Source organism: Lagenorhynchus albirostris, chromosome 4, assembly GCF_949774975.1.
Source record: "Lagenorhynchus albirostris chromosome 4, mLagAlb1.1, whole genome shotgun sequence".
NCBI classification, from domain to species: domain Eukaryota; kingdom Metazoa; phylum Chordata; class Mammalia; order Artiodactyla; family Delphinidae; genus Lagenorhynchus; species Lagenorhynchus albirostris.
The window spans coordinates 121,408,557-121,429,858 of NC_083098.1; the positions used below are offsets into that span (position 1 = coordinate 121,408,557).

The 21,302-nt window shown below is 37.8% G+C and overlaps 1 protein-coding gene across 2 annotated transcripts in view; it reads left to right on the plus strand.

Moving 5' to 3' along the window:
- The window catches only part of ANK2 (ankyrin 2), a 242,161-nt gene that overhangs the window by 129,026 nt on the left and 91,833 nt on the right, over window positions 1-21,302 (plus strand). For both annotated transcript variants that reach the window (XM_060148618.1, XM_060148619.1), the window contains 3 exons: window positions 295-492; window positions 4,605-4,703; window positions 5,073-5,171. In XM_060148618.1, coding sequence (XP_060004601.1) covers window positions 295-492; window positions 4,605-4,703; window positions 5,073-5,171 — 396 coding nt within the window. The remainder of the gene's footprint in view (window positions 1-294; window positions 493-4,604; window positions 4,704-5,072; window positions 5,172-21,302) is intronic.

The window sequence follows — 21,302 nt, forward strand, 5'->3', positions numbered from 1 at the left end:
AAGAGGAATCTGGTTTATTGCTCTTCAGGGGCAGCATTATGAGGGGGAGATTTTAAGCTTTGGGGCACTTGTGTCTATATCTGTCTTACATGTAAGTAGAATGGGGTGCCTTGTGACATGGGTTGCAAAGATTTGGGTGTTGTTGGATGGAAACTTATGATGGGCAAGAATTTGGATTTAGTATAAACGCACTTTTAACTTTTCTGTTGATTAGAGATTCTTATTTCCTTCAGACATATATCATGGCAATTGCTAAGCTTACAAATTACATGTGTTTTATCTTTACTTTTTTAGAATGGCTATACTCCTTTACATATTGCTGCCAAGAAGAATCAAATGCAGATAGCTTCCACACTCCTGAACTATGGAGCAGAGACGAACATTGTGACAAAGCAAGGAGTCACTCCACTCCATCTAGCCTCGCAAGAGGGGCACACAGATATGGTCACCTTGCTTCTGGATAAGGGAGCAAATATCCACATGTCAACCAAGGTATTTCGGTTTTGCCTCTTGCTTTAGTGAAGAGTCTTCTGAATGAATGTAAATAGAAACCAATCTAAGATAATTTGGAACAAAAAGGGGGCAGGTTTGAAAGAGAAACAAGAATATCTCATAGAATTCAAGTGTAGCAAAGGAGTCAAGCCTCATGAGGGACCGGAAGATCACAAGGAAGCAGGAGTGAGGCTCACAGACTCTGCCTGTATGGCTGCATGTTTGTATCTTGACTTTTCCCGACAAGTCAGTTCCATTTGCCTCTCTCTGTGGATCTGCTTCCTGTGCGTCTCTGTGTATGTGACCAAAGAGGCTACCCTATAGCTGCCAATAGTCAGCATCCCTGCAATTCAAGCAGTCAGTCCAGATTGCCATGGTACCTGCTGGTCCTAATTCCAAATTCCAGAGAGGGAGAGAGGTGGCAGTTTCATCTGGGTTCCGGCCCAAGCAATTGCTTCTAAGCTGCTGGTCTGTGCCCATGACCTAAGTCATTTTCAGCTGGGCTGAGCTTCTGAGGCACCTGTTGGTTGGGAGCAGGGAACTCAGTAAAATAAAGATTTCTGAGCCAGCTTCAGTTGAGCCTAGCTTGGCTGGTTGTTGTGGAGGTGGTCAGATAAAGCACCTCTCCAGAGAACAGCCTTTGTGGACAGCATATTAGCTCTAATAGAGTAATAGTTAGGGACATATCAGAAAAAGAGATTATTCAAATATTTAGATTTTTACAAGTACATGTCAGTCTCTCTCCATATATAGCTATACCCCATCTTATCTATATCTATCTATATCTGTATCTATATATTTATATCTATATATACTTCTGTGTACTCCATTGGAGCCAGCTGCTGAGAAACAAAAAATTGAAGCCTGTATTTATAAGTTAGCTCATCAGTTAGATCTCCTAATACTTTTTTGTAACACGTGGTGTGGGTTTAGTGAAAATTGAGTTTCTTAGGATTTTCCACAAATATACAAATAAGATGTTTTCCACATCTCACTGTTGAATTAATTAGTACTTTTGGAGACTCAGTTGTAAGTTGGTCTTAATAACATTTGTAAATGGGTCGTGTAGCTTATGTCCTTTAGAAAGAGCTGTGAAAAACACAGGCTGTCTTGAATGCCTCTAGAGCCCTATTCTGTGTCTTTATCACTCAGAAATGTTCCAGTACATCCCTTGCCCTTACGCACTTCTCTCTTCTCTATCGAAAGGCCTCTGAGATCCTTTTTTAACGCATGGTGAGACTAATTACATGGTTAGCCCTCCAAAAGATATTTGCATTTTAACAAGAATGAACATGATGAAACCTTATGGTGAAATTCAGTGTGTCAGACAGTCATGAAAGTCCTGGGCATGGATTTCCTTGTGGTCGTTAAAATCATGCCTCTCAGGTGGTCTTTTACCCCACTGGGGATAGTCTCACCATGAAACCAATAGTAGAATATTTCATTTAACATCAGTATACAAATGAGTCATGTAAGTGTTTATTGTCCATTAAAAACAAATCTTCGTTAAAAAATAAACACAAGAAATCCATAAACAAATCAGGCAAAATTTTGAGTAGAATGGAAATTCTAGACATTTCATGAAACTGATCACACAGTGCTTCTGATGGTGTAATTTTTAATTCATAAAAATTATAGATACATATCTGGAATCAGTTCACTGTGTTCTCCCTGATAGTATTCTTCTAAACATATTACTTCCTTTGAGAGAATTTTAGCAGTCAATCAGCAAATATTTAATGAGTATTTTTGAATATTTTCTCCACTCAGCAATGGAGAAAAATATTCTATTTGAATCACAAAGTATTTATGTTATCTTTATAACAATGATTTCAACATTGGGTGGTGTCTTAAAGACAAAGGCATGATGTACTGATATTTGCTACTAGAGTAAAATGTTAGTAAATATGTTAAGATATATCTGAATAACAATATAATATATAAAATATAACCCTGGCTTTTGGTTGGTATTATTTATAGTTATACATTATAATAATTAATAAATAAGTTATATATGAAATAAATAAATTATAAGATAATGCAACCGTGAAAGTATCTCAGGTAATAAGCAAAGCCAATAATAAATTCTCCCGTTTTTGTAAATTACATATATTCTTTTTCTACTTAAGACCAGCTAAAATCAGTAATTTCATATTCTCTAAATGATTATTTCTTAGTAAGAACTGTAATATAGAAATGATATTACATTCCTTATCCAATCACCATGTAATAATAAAATAAAATCGACTGTAAAGTCCACCGGTACATCTTAGGAAATAAATTACTTTTTTTGAAAAGAACTCCTTCAACATCTTCTATTTTCTTAATTTATTAGGAAGGTTTACATAATTTGATTTAGGTATGCAAGCTTACCATAATAAACTGTAGAGGATTTTCATACTGGTTGTTAGTTTGCAATCTTATATTGTAGAAAATCCATTCTGCAAAATCATGTAGAAAACAGCACATATATTTGAAAGGCCATTAAAGATGCCTTTGAGATATTTGATGATCACCTCAATAACATTTTTAAAAGACCGATGATCTCAAAGGAGAAATATTTTTATGTTTGCTATTTTAATATGGAGAAAAACAATATGAAGAATAATCTTCTGTTTTGTCCTAATATTCATACTGTTTATACTTTAGGACTGTATACTATTTGTTTAGAAGTGATAACATTTTAATGCAAAAGAGTGCATATTCCACCTCATCCTCATGTTTTATGAAACTCAAAGTTGAGCTCCAGAATTCCTTGGTGGTCCAGTGGTTAGGACTCAGAGCTTTCACTGCCAAGGGCCTGGGTTCGATCCCTCGTTGGAGAACTAAGATCCCACACACTGCACGGCACAGCCAAAAAAAAAAAAGGAAAAACAAAAGCTGAGCTCAGCCAGCACTGTAAGAATCAAAAAGCCTTGGACTCTTAAATATAAAGCCCTTTCTCTAGTTGGAGAACTTTTTCTTTCTCTGTAAATATCACTTCGATTTTTTTAAAGGTCAGAGAACTTGTCAGTTTATAGAAATAAAGCAGGCCTGCAAAGCCATGGTTAAGAGGGATGGTCAACTTTAATTGGATGTGAATTGGGGGAGAGGGGGTGCCAACTCAGAACAAGTAAGATACCTCAGTATACAGATGCAGGATGTACAGGTAGAGGATAAATATACTAGGTATTTGAACAATACAGCAGGAGAGAAACATACGGCATGAATATGCTGTTAGCTGGAATATAAGCTCTAAAAGGGCAGAAGCTTTTATTCACTGATATATTCGAGTGCCTAGAACACTTCCTGGCATGTGAAAGGTACTCAAAAAACACTAGTTAAACATACAAGTGACTTAGGTTTTAAAGATACTCTTTAAATTTCAATTTTGCTTGATGGGAGATACTTGCATATGTAGTAACGCTGCCAGACTGTGGCACTGACTGAATGAACCACTTTTCCCTCCTCCTTTCTCTATTCTTTCATCTTTTATTAATTCTTAACTGTACTTTAATTGCATATTCAAATAATTAAAATAATTACTTGATATATGTGTGCCAGGACATGTACATAAAACTGGCCAAATTTATGGGGCAATATATAAATGATGGGGTCACTATTTAGCACTTAGCAGAACCCCCAAAATAATGTACTATCTTTGGAGATGCTGGAGAAAATTATTCTGAACTCATTTCCTGTAACTCTGGACATCTTTTTCATTGATGTGATGTTTGATTGATGAAAATATAAATTATTGCTGTGGTTATAATGTAGAAGTAGTAACCGGTTGGTCCATTATTTAAGGAAATAAATTGATTCAACAGGAGGCACAGATGGGTTTGAAATAAATGTTGTTTGGAAGCTTACTAGCTGAGTTATTTTAAAGGCTCACATCATAATATAAGTACACAGTATAGAAAATGTAATTTGAAGAAAGTGTTGAGTAACTTAGAGAGTATGTCTTAGATGGAAAGTCATATTAACTTGGAGGGTTTGTCTTAGATATCAGAAAATGCAGTTTCTAGAGAGAGGCTGTGAACTTTTCAGGATTTTTCAAGACATAGTATTATAGATGATACAATGTATTTTCTTCTTCAATTGTACCCCCTTTGCTTCCCTTCTCTCTATAGAGTGGACTCACATCCTTACACCTTGCAGCCCAGGAAGATAAAGTGAATGTTGCTGATATTCTCACCAAGCATGGGGCTGACAAGGATGCTCACACAAAGGTAAAGCGAGTCACTGTAATATTGTGACAGGTTCTGCCTTGGATTATTCCCAGTAGCCCCCATTCAGGTCACCACAAGTCCAAGTTCCCCCTCCTCAAAGCCCATTCTGAATAATTTATGACTCTCCTCACAAATCTATAATGGTTCTCCATTTTTACTGAAAGCAAGTGCAAATGGATAGCAGATATTTGGAATCTTTACAAAAAGATTCCAACTTTGCAGACTTAGGTTTACCCTCTCTCCCTCATTACTTCAGCTAGTCAGGATGACTTGCACTTTTCTTCCTGTACTTGCTTCCCTCCATGCCCCCCTCTCCCCTTGAGTATTAACTACTAGAGTAGTAATTTATTTGTTTATTATTACTTGTAGCTTGGTTACACTCCTTTAATTGTGGCCTGTCACTATGGAAACGTGAAAATGGTCAACTTTCTTCTGAAGCAGGGAGCAAATGTCAATGCAAAAACCAAGGTAAAATACATGTACTCATTTTTATTTTCTATAAACAAATGGTTCGGCTATATGGACACTTCAGTAGCTCGCCATAGTTACAAACATATTTTCTTTTTAGTTCTTCTTAAGTGATTTTGAATAAGCGATGTAGTTTTGTACAGTTGTTGGGACTTCTCATTCTAATAACCTTTGACAGCCATGTAGGCGACATCGATTTAACAATTTACTATAGGATACAATAGATGCTGGCTAGAATATCTTGATGTTCTGGCCGATTTCCTTTACATTGTTTCACGGCCTTGGCCCTCCCCTAGCCCTCAGTCTCTGGTGAGGAAATACAGACAGGCAGCCTGGACTGCATGCCTTTCATTTTTAATGAATTCTGTCACATTTGGACTACCACGTGGTTGTGCTCAGTGAGGCAATACTGTGTAAGGCCTGGCTTGGAAGATTTCAAAGATAATGCAGAGCTGACTGTTTTTCTCAGTGCCATCTGAAGGGTCCTATCCTGCAAAGCATGATGGGAACATAAAACCACACTTCGGTATATTCAAATTATTTCAAGGAAGAGAAATGCGTAAAATGACTACTGCTACTATGCATAATATAACCTGCAGCTCCAATTTTCTTGGTCCAAAGAAGTATGTAATTGCATTTGTTTAAGTTTATGTATCAGAAATCACTAACTGCAGCTGTGTGAATAGGCTCAAGTAAATTAGTGTGAGCACATTCGGGAGTTTTCAAAGTCATCATTCAAGATGCTAATAATTAGCCACCACCATCTTGAGTTGAGCTGTCGTGGTGTCCCGATTTCCACGAGGAACTCTGGTCTGAAGCGCTGGGTTCGAGGCCTCTGCATGCAGTACCCTATGAGCAAGTAAAAATAGAATAAGCACAAAGGGAATAAAAAGGCTCCAGGGCTGGGCAGAGCTGCTGGTGAGGCTTCCCAGGGGGATAAGACTCTGACAGACTACACAATTGACACAGAAAAAGAGAGGAGAGTGAGAGTAAGAGAGAGACAGAAAGAGAGAGAGAGAGAAAGAGAGAGAAAGAGAGAGCTGCCCATGTGGAGCATAGCGCTCAGGCACACGGCCTGCCAAGCTGAGGTGTTGGGCGCAGCCATTTCACACTAGGAACTCTGGTCTGAAGAGTGGGGTGCACTTCAAGTGAAACTAGACAAGCACAAAGGAAAAGAAAAAAAGATATACAGGGGGGCTTCCCTGGTGGCGCAGTGGTTGAGAGTCCGTATGCCGATGCAGGGGACACGGGTTCATACCCTGATCCAGGAAGATCCCACATGCCACGGAGCGGCTGGACCCGTGAGCCATGGCCGCTGAGCCTGTGCATCCAGAGCCTGTACTCCGCAACGGGAGAGGCCACAAGAGTGAGAGGCCGCCGTACCAAAAAAAGATATACAGGTATTCCACCAGACGCAGCCCTGCCCACTAGAAGGACAAGATCCAGCCCCACCACCAGACCACAGGCACCAGTCCCCTCCACCAGGAAGCCTACACAAGCCACTGAACCAACCTCACCCACTGCGGGGCAGACACCAAAAATAACAGGAACTACGAACTGGCAGCCTGCGAAAAGGAGACCACGAACACAGTGAGTTAAACAAAATGAGAAGACAGAGAAAAATGCAGCAGATGAAGGAGCAAGGTAAAAACCCACCAGACCAAACATATGAAGAGGAAACAGGCAATCTACCTGAAAAAGAGTTCAGAATAATGATAGTAAAGATGTTCCAAAATCTTGGAAATAGAATGGAGAAAATACAAGAAACGTTTAACAAGGACCTAGAAGAACTAAGGAGCAAACAAGTAATGATGAACAACACAATAAATGAAACTAAAAATACTCTAGAAGGGATCAATAGAATAACTGAGGCAGAAGAACAGATAAGTGACCTGGAAGATAAAATAGTGGAAATAACTACTGCAGAGAAGAATAAAGAAAACAGAATGAAAATAATTGAGGACAGTCTCAGAGACCTCTGGGACAACATTAAATACACCAACATTCCAATTATAGGGGTCCCAGAAGAAGAAGAGAAAAAGAAAGGGACTGAGAAAATATTTGAAGACATTATAGTTGAAAACTTCCCTAACATGGGAGAGGAAATGGTCAATCAAGTCCAGGAAGTGCAGAGAGTCCCATACAGGATAAATCCAAGGAGAAACACACCAAGACACATATTAATCAGACTATCAAAAATTAAATACAAAGAAAAAATATTAAAAGCAGCAAGGGAAAAGCAATAAATAACATACAAGGGAATCTCCATAAGGTTAACAGCTGATCTTTCAGCAGAAACTCCTGGCAGGACCATATTTAAAGTGATGAAAGGGAAAAACCTACAACCCAGATTGCTTGTGGATTAAATCTCCACAATCAACTTGAGGTACCCTGCATCTGTAGAATACCTGAATAGACAACGAATCATCCCAAACTGAGGAGGTGGACTTTGGCAGCAAGATATATTATTGTTTCCCCTTTTCTCTTTTTGTTTGAGATTTTGAGATGTTTCTGTGTGAGATTTTGTCTGTATAGCTTTGCTTTCACCATTTGTCCTTGGATTCTGTCCGTCCATTCATTTTTTCTTCTTTTTTTTTACTTTTTAAAATATTTTTCATAATGATTATTTTTTATTTTAATAACTTTTATTTTTTTTAATCTTACTTTATTTTATTTTATCCTCTTTCTTTCTTTCGTTCTATTTTTTCTCCCTTTTATTCTGAGCCATGTGGATGAAAGGCTCTTGGTGCTCCAGCCAGGAGTCAGCGCTGTGCCTCTGAGGTGGGAGAGCCAACTTCAGGACACTGGTCCACAAGAGACCTCCCAGCTCCACATAATATCAAATGGCAAGAATCTCCCAGAGATATCAGTCTCAACATCAAGACCCAGCTTCACTCAACGACCAGCAAGCTACAGTGCTGGACACCCTATGCCAAACAACTAGCAAGACAGGAACACAGCCCCATCCATTAGCAAAGAGGCTGCCTAAAATCATAAGGCCACAGACACCCCAAAACACACCACCAGACGTGGACCTGCCCACCAGAAAGACAAGATCCAGCCTCATCCACCAGAACACAGGCACTAGTCCCTTGCACCAGGAAGCCTACACAACCCACAGAACCAACCTTAGCCGCTGTGGACAGACACCAAGAACAATGGGAACTATGAACCTGCGTCCTGCGAAAAGGAGACCCCAAACACAGTAAGATAAGCAAAATGAGAAGACAGGAAAATGCACAGCAGATGAAGGAGCAAGGTAAAAACCCACCAGACCAAACAAATGAAGAGGAAATAGGCAGTCTACCTGAAAAAGAGTTCAGAATAATGATAGTAAAAGATGATCCAAAATCTTGGAAATAGAATAGCGAAAATGCAAGAAACATTTAACAAAGACCTAGAATAACTAAAGAGCAAACAAACAATGATGAACAACACAATAAACGAAATTAAAAATACTCTAGAAGGGATCAATAGCAGAATAACTGAGGCAGAAGAACGGATAAGTGACCTGGAAGATAAAATAGTGGAAATAACTACTGCAGAGCAGGATAAAGAAAAAGGAATGGAAAGAACTGAGGACAGTCTTAGAGACCTCTGGGACAACATTAAATGCACCAACATTCGAATTATAGGGGTCTCAGAAGAAGAAGAGAAAAAGAAAGGGACTGAGAAAATATTTGAAGACATTATAGTTGAAAACTTCCCTAATATGGGAAAGGAAATAGTTAATGAAGTCCAGGGAGCACAGAGGGTCCCATACAGGATAAATCCAAGGAGAAACACGCCAAGACACATATTAATCAAACTATCAAAAATTAAATACAAAGAAAAAATATTAAAAGCACCAAGGGAAAAAGAACAAATAACACACAAGGGAATCCCCATAAGGTTAACAGCTGATCTTTCAGCAGAAACTCTGCAAGCCAGAAGGGAGTGGCAGGACATATTTAAAGTGATAAAGGAGAAAAACCTACAACCAAGATTACTCTACCCAGCAAGGATCTCATTCAGATTTGATGGAGAAATTAAAATCTTTACAGACAAGCAAAAGCTGAGAGAGTTCAGCACCACCAAACCAGCTCTACAACAGATGCTAAAGGAACTTCTCTACCCAAGAAACACAAGAGAAGGAAAAGACCTACAATAACAAACCCAAAACAATTAAGAAAATGGGAATAGGAACATACATATCGATAATTACCTTAAATGTAAATGAATGAAATGCTCCCACCAAAAGACACAGACTGGCTGAATGGATACAAAAACAAGACCCATATATATGCTGTCTACAAGAGACCCACTCCAGACCTAGGGACACATACAGACTGAAAGTGAGGGGATGGAAAAAGATATTCCATGCAAATGGAAATCAGAAGAAAGCTGGAGTAGCAATTCTCTTATCAGACAAAATAGACATTAAAATAAAGACTATTACAAGAGACAAAGAAGGACACTACATAATGATCAAGGGATCGATCCAGGAAGAAGATATAACAATTGTAAATATTTATGCACCCTACATAGGAGCACCTCAATACATAAGGCAAATACTAACAGCCATAAAAGGGGAAATCGACAGTAACACAACCATAGTAGGGGACTTTAACACCCCACTTTCACCAATGGACAGATCATCCAACATGAAAATAAATAAGGAAACACAAGCTTTAAATGATACATTAAACAAGATGGACTTAATTGATATTTATAGGAAAATCCATCAAAAAACAACAAAATACACATTTTTCTCAAGTGCTCATGGAACATTTCCAGGATAGATCATATCTTGGGTCACAAATCAAGCCTTGGTAAATTTAAGAAAATTGAAATCATATCAAATATCTTTTCCAACCACAACGCTATTAGACTAGATATCAATTATAGGAAAAGATCTGTAAAAAATACAAACACATGGAGACTAAACAATACACTACTTAATAACCAAGAGATCACTGAAGAAATCAAAGAGGAAATCAAAAAATACCTAGAAACAAATGACAATGAAAACACGACGACCCAAAACCTATGGGACGCAGCAAAAGCAGTTCTAAGAGGGAAGTTTATAGCAATACAATCCTACCTTAAGAAACAGGAAACATCTCAAATAAACAACCTAACATTTCACCTAAAGCAATTAGAGAAAGAAGAACAAAAAAACCCCAAAGTCAGCAGAAGGAAAGAAATCATAAAGATCAGATCAGAAATAAATGGAAAAGAAATGAAGGAAACGATAGCAAAGATCAATAAAACTAAAAGCTGGTTCTTTGAGAAGATAAACAAAATTTATAAACCATTAGCCAGACTCATCATGAAAAAGGGAGAAGACTCAAATCGATAGAATTAGAAATGAAAAAGGAGAAGTAACAACTGACACTGCAGAAATACAAAGGATCATGAGAGATTACTACAAGCAACTCTATGCCAATAAAATGGACAACCTGGAAGAAATGGACAAGTTCACAGAAATGCACAACCTGCTGAGACTGAACCAGGAAGAAATAGAAAATATGAACAGAGCAATCACAAGCAATCACAAAACAGGATTGCAAGGATTCTTCAATATATGCAAATCAATCAATGTGATACACCATATTAAAAAATTGAAGGAGAAAAACCATATGATCATCTCAATAGATGCAGAGAAAGCTTTCAACAAAATTCAACACCCATTTATGATAAAAAAAAAAAAACCCTGCAGAAAGTAGGCATAGAGGGAACTTTCCTCAACATAATAAAGGGCATATATGACAAACCCACAGCCAACATCATCCTCAATGGTGAAAAACTGAAACCATTTCCACTAAGATCAGGAACAAGACCAGGCTGCCCACTCGCACCACTATTATTCAATATAGTTTTGGACGTTTTAGCCACAGTGATCAGAGAAGAAAAAGAAATAAAAGGAATCCAAATCGGAAAAGAAGAAGTAAAGCTGTCACTGTTTGCAGGTGACATGATACTATACATAGAGAATCCTAAAGATGCCACCAGAAAACTACTAGAGCTAATCAATGAATTTGGTAAAGTAGAAGGATACAAAGTTAATGCACAGAAATCTCTGGTATTACTATACACTAATGATGAAAAATCTGAAAGTGAAATTAAGAAAACACTCCCATTTACCATTGCAACAAAAAGAATAAAATATCTAGGAATAAACCTACCTAAGCAGACAAAAGACCTGTATGCAGAAAATTATAAGACACTGATAAAAGAAATTAAAGATGATACAAATAGATGGAGAGATATACCATGTTCTTGGATTGGAAGAATCAACATTGTGAAAATGATTCTACTACCCAAAGCAATCTACAGATTCAATGCAATCCCTATCAAACTACCACTGGCATTTTTCACAGAACTAGAACAGAAAATTTCGCAATTTGTATGGAAACACAAAAGACCCCAAATAGCCAAAGCAATCTTGAGAAAGAAAAACGGAGCTGGAGGAATCAGGCTTCCTGACTTCAGACTATACTACAAAGCTACAGTAATCAAGACAGTATGGTACTGGCACAAAAACAGAAATATAGATCAATGGAACAGGATAGAAGGCCCAGAGATAAACCCACGCACATATGGTCACCTTATCTTTGATAAAGGAGGCAAGAATATACAGTGGAGAAAAGACAGTCTCTTCAATAAGTGGTGCTGGGAAAACTGGACAGGTACATGTAAAAGTATGAAATTAGAACACTCCCTAACACCATACCATACACAAAAATAAACTCAACATGGATTAAAGACCTAAATGTAAGGCCAGACACTATCAAACTCTTAGAGGAAAACATAGGCAGAACACTCTATGACATAAATCACAGCAAGATCCTTTTTGACCCACCTCCTAGAGAAATGGATATAAAAACAAGAATAAACAAGTGGAACCTAATGAAACTTAAAAGCTTTTGCACAGCAAAGGAAACCATAAACAAGACCCAAAGACAACCCTCAGAATGGGAGAAAATATTTGCAAATGAAGCAACTGACAAAGGATTAATCTCCAAAATTTACAAGCAGCTCATGCAGTTCCATAACAAAAAAACAAACAACCCAATCCAAAAATGGGCAGAAGACCTAAATAGACATTTCTCCAAAGAAGATATACAGACTGCCAACAAACACATGAAAGAATGCTCAACATCATTAGAGAAATGCAAATCAAAACTACTATGAGATATCATCTCACACGGGTCAGAATAGCAATCATCAAAAAATCTAGAAACAATAAATGCTGGAGAGGGTGTGGAGAAAAGGGAACCCTCTTGCACTGCTGGTGGGAATGTGAATTGGTACAGCCACTATGGAGAACAGTATGGAGGTTCCTTAAAAAACTACAAATAGAACTACCATATGACCCAGCAATCCCACTACTGGGCATATACCCTGAGAAAACCATAATTGAAAGAGAGTCATGTACCAAAATATTCATTGCAGCTCTATCTACAATAGCCTGGAGATGGAAACAACCTAAGTGCCCATCAACAGATGAATGGATAAAGAAGATGTGGCACCTATACACAATGGAATATTACTCAGCCATAAAAAGAAACAAAATTGAGTTATTTGTAGTGAGGTGGATGGACCTAGAGTCTGTTATACAGAGTGAAGTAAGTCAGAAAGAGAAAAGCAAATACCGTATGCTAACACATGTATATGGAATCTAAGGGAAAAAAAAAGGTCATGAAGAACCTAGGGGTGGGACAGGAATAAAGACACAGACCTACTAGAGAATGGACTTGAGAATATGGGGAGGGGGGAAGGGTAAGCTGTGATAAAGTGAGAGAGTGGCATGGACATATATGTACACTACCAAACGTAAAATAGATAGCTAATGGGAAGCAGCCGCATAGCACAGGGAGATCAGCTTGGTGGTTTGTGACCACCTAGAGGGGTGGGATAGGGAGGGTGGGAGGGAGGGAGACGCAAGAGGGAAGAGATATGGGAATATATGTATATGTATAACTGATTCACTTTGTTATAAAGCAGAAACTAACATGCCATTGTAAAGCAATTATACTCCGATAAAGATGTTTAAAAAAATGTAAATGGATTAAATGTCATGGATTAAACACTCCATGACATAAATCACAGCAAGATCCTTTTTGATCCACCTTCTAGGGAAATGGAAATAAAAACAAAAATAAACAAATGGGACCTAATGAAACTTAAAAGCTTTTAAACAGCAAAGGAAACCATAAACAAGACGAAAAGACAACCCTCAGAAAGGGAGAAAATATTTGCAAATGAAGCAACTGACAAAGGGTTAATCTCCAAAATATACAAGCAGCTCATTCAGCTCAATATCAAAAAAACAAACAAACAAATCCAAAAATGGTCAGAAGACCTAAATAGAGATTTCTCCAAAGAATATATACAGATTGCCAACAAACACATGAAAGGATGCTCAACGTCACTAATCATAAGAGAAATGCAAATCAAAACCACAATACATTTATCACCTCATACCGGTCAGAATGACCTTCATCAAAACACCTACAAACAATGAATGTTAAAGAGGGTGTGGAGAGAAGGGAACCCTCTTGCACTGTTGGTAGGAATGTAAATTGATAGAGCCACTATGCAGAACAGTATGGAGGTTCCTTAAGAAACTAAAAATAGAACTACCGTATGACCCAGCAATCCCACTACTGGGCATATACCCTGAGAAAACCATAATTCAAAAAGAGACATGTACCACAGTGTTCATTGCAGCACTATTTACAATAGTCAGGACATGGAAGCAACCTAAGTGTCCATCAACAGATGAATGGATGAAGAAGATGTGGCACATATATACAATGGGATATTACTCAGCCATAAAAAGAAACAGAATTGAGTTATTTGTAGTGAGGTGGATGGACCTAGAGTCTGTCATACAGAGTGAAGTCAGTCGGAAAGAGAAAAACGAATACCGTCTGCTAACACATATATATGGAATCTAAAAAAAAGTGGTTCTGAAGAACCTAGGGGCAGGACAGGAATAAAGACGCAGACATTGAGAATGGACTGAAGGACATGGGGAGGGGGAAGGGTAAGCTGTGACAAAGTGAGAGAGTGGCATGGATATATATACACTACCAAATGTAAAACAGATAGCTAGTGGGAAGCAGCTGCATAGCACAGGGAGATCAGCTCAGTGCTGTGTGACCACCTAGAGGGGTGGGATAGGGAGGGTGGGAGGGAGACGCAAGAGGGAGGGGATATCGGGATATATGTATATGTATAGCTGATTCACTATGCTGTACAGCAGAAACTAACACAGTATTGTAAAGCAATTATACTCCATAAAGATGTTTAAAAAAAAAGATGCTACTAATTAGAAACATAAGTTTTGGAACTCAGTTTTTTATATCCTCTTTGAAGTAGAAACAAAAGCATGCCTATACATAAGCGTATTTGTAACTGAATTAAAAATAGTTATTTTTTTAATTATTGATAATACTAATAACATTTGAGATTCAAAACTTCTACTCTGACTCTAACAAGAATAGCTATTGCCTAGTTTCTGAGCAGTTCTTGAGTGTTCATGAAATTGCACTTTGAGACTTACTTAAAAGCTTCCATATGAATTCTCAGGCTTTAGCATGTGATACCTTTTTGCTGAGTCAGTTCACATATAAGTATTGCTGGAAAGACTTTCTTACTGGAATCCAGGTATTCTCCGGAAAGGCATAAATGCAGCAATGCAATGAGATTTTGTCAGAACTTGAAAACGTTTACCATATTTTTTTGTTAAATATTTGTTGAAATTGTTAGGATATTTAAAAGCCAGACATGTTGTCTATATAACATCATTTACCTCCCCTGGGTTTCATCTGCATTCAAATGGACATTTGGTTGAGAGAAAAATCTCATTTTAACTTTTCAGATTTTAAAAAAGTGAACTATGTAGATTTTACCTGCTTTTGGAAGTAAATATATCTTTTCATATATCTTCAGGGGAGTGGACAGATACATACCTCAAAGGACATTCTTTTAATAAATACTTCAGAATTTTTTCACAGAAAATGACAGTTTTGGAGGAGGAATCATGTTTTCTTCCTCACATCCCATATGTAACCATAGTTACTAAAAAATTGTTTTGTTGCTATGAAAATAAAAACATACGTATTTCGTTTACTCTTCAAACATTCATCACTTGGTATAAAAATTTGGGAAATTTTATAAAACTTTGGTATAATCTTTATAAACACAATGGAAAGGAGTAATTTTTTTAGGAAAAGAAATATTACTTACTTTATGCTCCTGAAATATCCATGGATTACTTGACTTGAGAGCAGAGTCCTTGCAGTAGCTATAAGTTTCTCAGAGTCCTTGTAATTGATTTATATTTCCAGGTTTCCTTAGGTCATTCCATTGTAGGGATATATAACAGACAAGGCAAAGCTGATGACATTCCAGCCTGGGGGTAGTCAGACAAATAGACTGTCACACATATGGTACATCCCCATGGATGGAAAGGCCAGAGTGAAAGCATAGAAGGAATCATGTGGCACCCTATGCATTGTTTTAAAAAAATTCAATCAAGTAAATTTTAAAGATCTAATTGGCTTTATTGAATGATTCATGAATCAGCAGCATCTATCTAGCAAATAGAGAGGAGTTCCAAAGGACTGCAAAACGGGAAAGGTTTTAAAAGGCAGAACAAGGAAGTCATAAAGAAAAAAGATTATTTCGGACCTAGGTATCCTACATATGGGGGACAGAAGGGGTCTAAGTGGCAGATTACCTCTTCTTCGTTTTGGGGATGGTGCGGGCCCACGTGACGGATTACGTTCTTGGTGCCGACCAGAAAATTCCTGACTGACCAATTAAGACTACATTTCTGGCGAGGTTGAAGCTTCAGTTAGGTTAGGTATTAAGCCCCGGTTTCATGGTGTGGCCTAGCACAAGTGATTCCATTTTTTGGCCTATGGCTTTTCTTTTTAACAGTTCCCCCCTTTTGATCAGACTTTCAGCTTAACTGAAAGAAGTGATCAAACTTTAAGGCATTAGCATCACTCTCAGCTACCTCTCTGAAGTTCTCATGGTTTTTATCATCTCTTTGGTGGTATCCATAGGTTATGATGTTTCTTCTACCCCGTGATATTCAAAGATTATAGCTTCAGGTTCACAATCTTTAAATTGGTTATTCTCTTCGTTCCTTTCCTGATGTTCCAGTCTTAGGGAGATCATTTGCTTTGTGTTTAGTGGCTGTGAACATGTATTTAAAGCTTTTGCCAGAACACGATGCACGAGGGAGATTATTATAATTATTATAAGCAGGATAATTCCCAATGTTTGGAGTACACTTCTGAGCCGTGGTGCCCAAGACCGAAATCAATTGAAATCAAGACCTCATTGAAGGAGTCACCTTTTTTAAGCCAAGTGGCTTGCTCAGTGATTTTATGTAATTGTTTCAACTTCCCCAGAAGTGTTAATCCAAGTGCAGCAGGGGGTGTTGGCTGCAACACACACTCTTGCTCAGCTCAAACAGAATCAAGGGCTATCCTATTATCAAGAATAACTTTAGCCACAGAGTCTAAGGATCTTTCTTGGGCAGCTCTTATCTTCGCAACAGAATCTGGAATATCTTCAGAAGTTAAAGAGAGGTTCCTCATTAACATTTACTCCTAATCAGGGATGTAGGGATTTGTCAAAGAGAGTTAATTTGGAATCATGCATGCCTCCTGGTATTAAGGGTCTGTGGACCATGTAGGCAGTTGCACTCTGGTTATTCTTGCCTTGTATCCCTTTCTTTGCATAGAACATGGACACAAAGTTTCCCAAATTTGGGGTATTAATAAGAGACAGGGAAACATACCAGGGGTCTCTAGCCTCATGGACAGATCCGAGTTTTTGATGACAAATCCAGCAGTCTGAAAGGTTACTTCTCTTAGCAATGGCCTGGGAGATATGAATGGTGGTGTTATCTTTCCAGGCCAATGCTGGAGTAAAGGAAAGGAGAAGAGAGGGTTTCACGTTTAGTTAAAGCATGAAGTCATGATCTGGTGTCTTGGGAAGAAGCAGTCTACCTTGATGTCAGCTACTTCTCTTCCTAGTCAGTTTAATTTGGAGGTCTCCAGCATTTGGATGGGACCAGATGTCAGCTGGAGTCTTTGTTAACTGTGAAATATGTGCCCAAGGCTTGAATTGTTGAAGTTTCGCTGTCATCTGAATAGTAAAGGGGACTTGGTATAATCCCTTCCAAGAATATCCAAAGGCAGGCTTTGTGCTTACCAATTCAGTTGTATGATCTTAAAGTTATCAGAAGCCTGCACTTGTCAAAAAGTTATTTTCTTGAATTTTTCTGAAGATGAAATACTTTTGCCAGAAGACCTTTGCAAAGTGTCAGAGTAAAACAATAGCTCTCTGCAAATGACAGAAGACTTAAAAAATGTCCATTATTAAAGACCTGATGGAATTAACAAGGATATTTAGTTATTTCTGTGACACACAACATATTTAGATAATAACTGGAATTAGGACGTATCAGATTTCCAGGAATTTCACACAATTTATGAAATACTTATAACATATACCTGTAATAAACACAACATAAGGAAGGCTTTGTATTACTTCTTACATGCTTCCCATGTAATTTAACATACCAAATAAGCATAATTAATACCAAATAAGCATCTCCCTTTTTATAAGGAGAGAGAACAAATCTTTTGAAACATTCCAGGGGCCCTCTGGAAAATTTCCATGTTAGTTTAAGGTCAAAAAGACTTCATTTAGAATTTGATTTTGGGGAAGTTTGTCAGAAATATCAGAAGATTTTATAACTTGATCAAATAGGGTCATAGGTCATTGTGAAACAATACTTAGTTACCTATTTAATCAAAATAACAAAGATTTCCTAGGTAGACACTGAAGGTTACATAGTTCTGAGCAAAACTTAGCTCTTTTAATATCTAGAGGACTAGGTTTATTTAAGTAATCAATGACCTGATAATGACAACATAGAACATAGGTGATTATTTTGACAAGATATAATATCTTTGTTTTTTCTAGGCAGATTACTTAAAGAAAAACCTTTCATAATCTCTTATTTTCAAGAACAGACTTATAGAAAACAAAAAATGTTGACCTTCTCACAGAGAAAAAAACAAATTCCAATTTTGCACCAGCCAACTTTTGATATTCAAACTTATTTACATAACTAAATTCATTCTACTTATCTAGTCCTGACCACATGTAAAATTCCTTTTCCTTATTATTTCTAGTAGGCTTAACTAACTACACATATAAGAATATTTAACTCTTAGTAACCTTTAATTCTAGTGAAAACTAAGAAGTAAGCATTATAAACTGTCATTTATATCAGCATTCTGTTTACTGGCAGACTTATAAATACTTTTTATAATTTCTGGAAAAATGCTCACAATGGCACAAAAGATGTTTGCTAATAGACCCAAATATCTTTAATTCCTTTGTGAAAGGAAGCAAAAAGTGGATAAACCTATGCCCAGTAATAAATGTTTCAATACTTTATCCTATTTGGAAATGGTCTGGATATTCAATGACTATCCATCATTTAATTCAACTTAGCAAAACTTTAAGGTCTCAGGATACTAGAAAGCTTTGGGGTAAGTACGAAAAAGTTCATCTAGAAACTTTTCTCTCACTTACACCCATTTAATTTACTTGTTTTCAATAATTATGTTTAGACCACCCACAAAAACCTCATGAGACATTAGACAAAGTCTGTTAATGTTCTAGGTTATTTTTCTGGCTGACAAATTTTGCAAGAGATAACATGAATTTATTTGACTAATAAGCCCAGGTAGAATAAAAAGTTTTGTCTGCATTATATTCAATGTTATTAACTCTAAAGGCATATCTATTTTCATTAAGCCATCAAACTTAAACTAGCCTTTATTTACCAAACATTATCACAGATCATGTGAACTTGAAAAGCATTTGGGTTAGTTTGAATCTTAAATTTGTAAAAGGCTTGCTTGTTTAAGCCAGTTAAATGGAGCTCTTTTACAAATTAACTTTAGCAATACCATTCAAAGGTAGAAAAATGCCACACACCTACAACACATATATAGACACACATGAGCATACAGACAGACATAAACAGAGATCTTACAGTTTTCATTTAAAAATTTTCCTTGAACTAGATTTTTGGGCAAGAGTGCTGCTTTAGCAATTTGTATTTTTTTTTAAAGTCCCCTTCCCCACCTCCTTTTTTTTTCCCTGCAGTTCTCTAGAGCTATACTTCTAGCTTTGCAAAGACTTTTAAGATAAGGACAGTTGTTCTCAATTCCTTAAAGAACTGCGTTGGAGCCTGGATGCTAACGGACTGACATACCCCTCTACCTATGTTGGAATGTTTCTCTCTGGTTACATTTAGCTTAGAGAAGATGGCCAAAAATAATTTTTTTTAATCTGTCAGGCTCTGAATATCAGCTTCCAATTTGGCCAAACCTCTGGTTATAAAGTTATTAAATCCTTTCAAATATCTTGTCAGTTTTCAGCCAGGACAAACAATGGATATTTCTGGTAATATTGAACAAACTCTTGGACTCAAGAGGTGTCCCCCAAAAGGGTGCAAAAGATATTATATTCACAAGATCTAGAGTCACCCAAAGGCAAGCAAAAGAAAGAACTGACAACTTGCATGTCCCAGGCAGGCAGAAAGCCAAGCCAGGTACTTAGGGCATCAAGCAAGACAAGCAAGAAGGCAATGGCTATCCCTGGGAGAGAAAGGATCAATAACCAATGGATCTGTATTGGAAAGGAAGGGACAAGTTGAAATTTTATTTTCCTCTTTCACCTGGGCACTATAGACAGGTTCAGTAGAACTGGGTTTGGTAAGAATTCTTACCTTTCCCTGGCTTCTGCCATTTTTCCCTGGATCCCCTCTGCAGGCTCCTGTTTTTTATTCACTTTAATTTTAGCTTTCCTTAGCAATTTAAGGGCATAGTGTAGCAGTTTACCAGAAGATCCCTCAAAGTCTCATCAGCTCTGAGAGGTGTCCATATGGGGGCCCTCCTTCGAAGATAGGCATGGGGGTGTCTGTAAGGCCATTAACATGGTGGGCTTTTGTTTACAGTCTCCTGTTCTCTTTAGAGTGGAAAAGGCAATTCAGACAGGATTACTAGAATGAATACTTAAGTAAAGGAGGAAAGAGGCGACCACTGGAGTTATGTCAGTCTTACAGTCTTTTGTTTTAGGAACCTCTTATATCTTTAATTTTTTCTTAGCTCTTTGCAACAGAACTTTCAGTGGAGCTATTTTGAAATTTTGAACCCTTTTGGAGGCTTTTGCATACCAATTAAAATATGTATCCCTTGCTTTTAAGTTCACTTCTTTTTTTTTTTTTTGCGGTATGCGGGCCTCTCACTGTTGTGGCCTCTCCCGTTGCGGAGCACAGGCTCCGGACGCGCAGGCTCAGCGGCCATGGCTCACGGGCCCAGCCGCTCCGCGGCATGTGGGATCTTCCCGGACCGGGGCACGAACCCGTGTCCCCTGCATCGGCAGGTGGACCCCCAACCACTGCGCCACCAGGGAAGCCCTTAAGTTCACTTCTTAAAAGATTTTATCTAATTGGAATGTTCCTCATAATGGCCATTGTAATTTCCCTGAGGGCTGGCAGCAGTTCGGTAGGACCCTAGCTTCATATGGGGTTCAACTCACATTTCTGTCCAGCCATATTTTGCCACAAATGGAGTGCCACCCACATTTCTGTCTGGTCATATTTTGGGGATCCCCAACATGATAGTTACCAGGTAAAACTCTCAGGACACAGTAAGATTTTGACATTTTTGTAGACATCTATAGCTTCTGCGATTATAGTTCTTAGACATAAAATAGGCAGTCGTGCCAGAAGGCGGTGCACTTTACTCTTTAGAAATTAAAGATCCCATGTCTTTTAGCTAGCCTTTATCTACACAAAACAGGACAAACAAGTATGTGTACCTTAACACTGCAGAATTAAGTACAGTAAATGCCAAATACTGCAGCCTGGCCAAGAAAAAGGCCCTGGTACACTACCAACAATTCCCAACTTGGAACCTGAGCCTGAGGTGAAGAACTGAACCAGCAGACCTCAACAAATAGGGTCTGTGGACTGATTCCAAACAAATGGGGAACTGTAGCTAGCAGTTCCCAACATGGAATCTAGGGACAGAACCA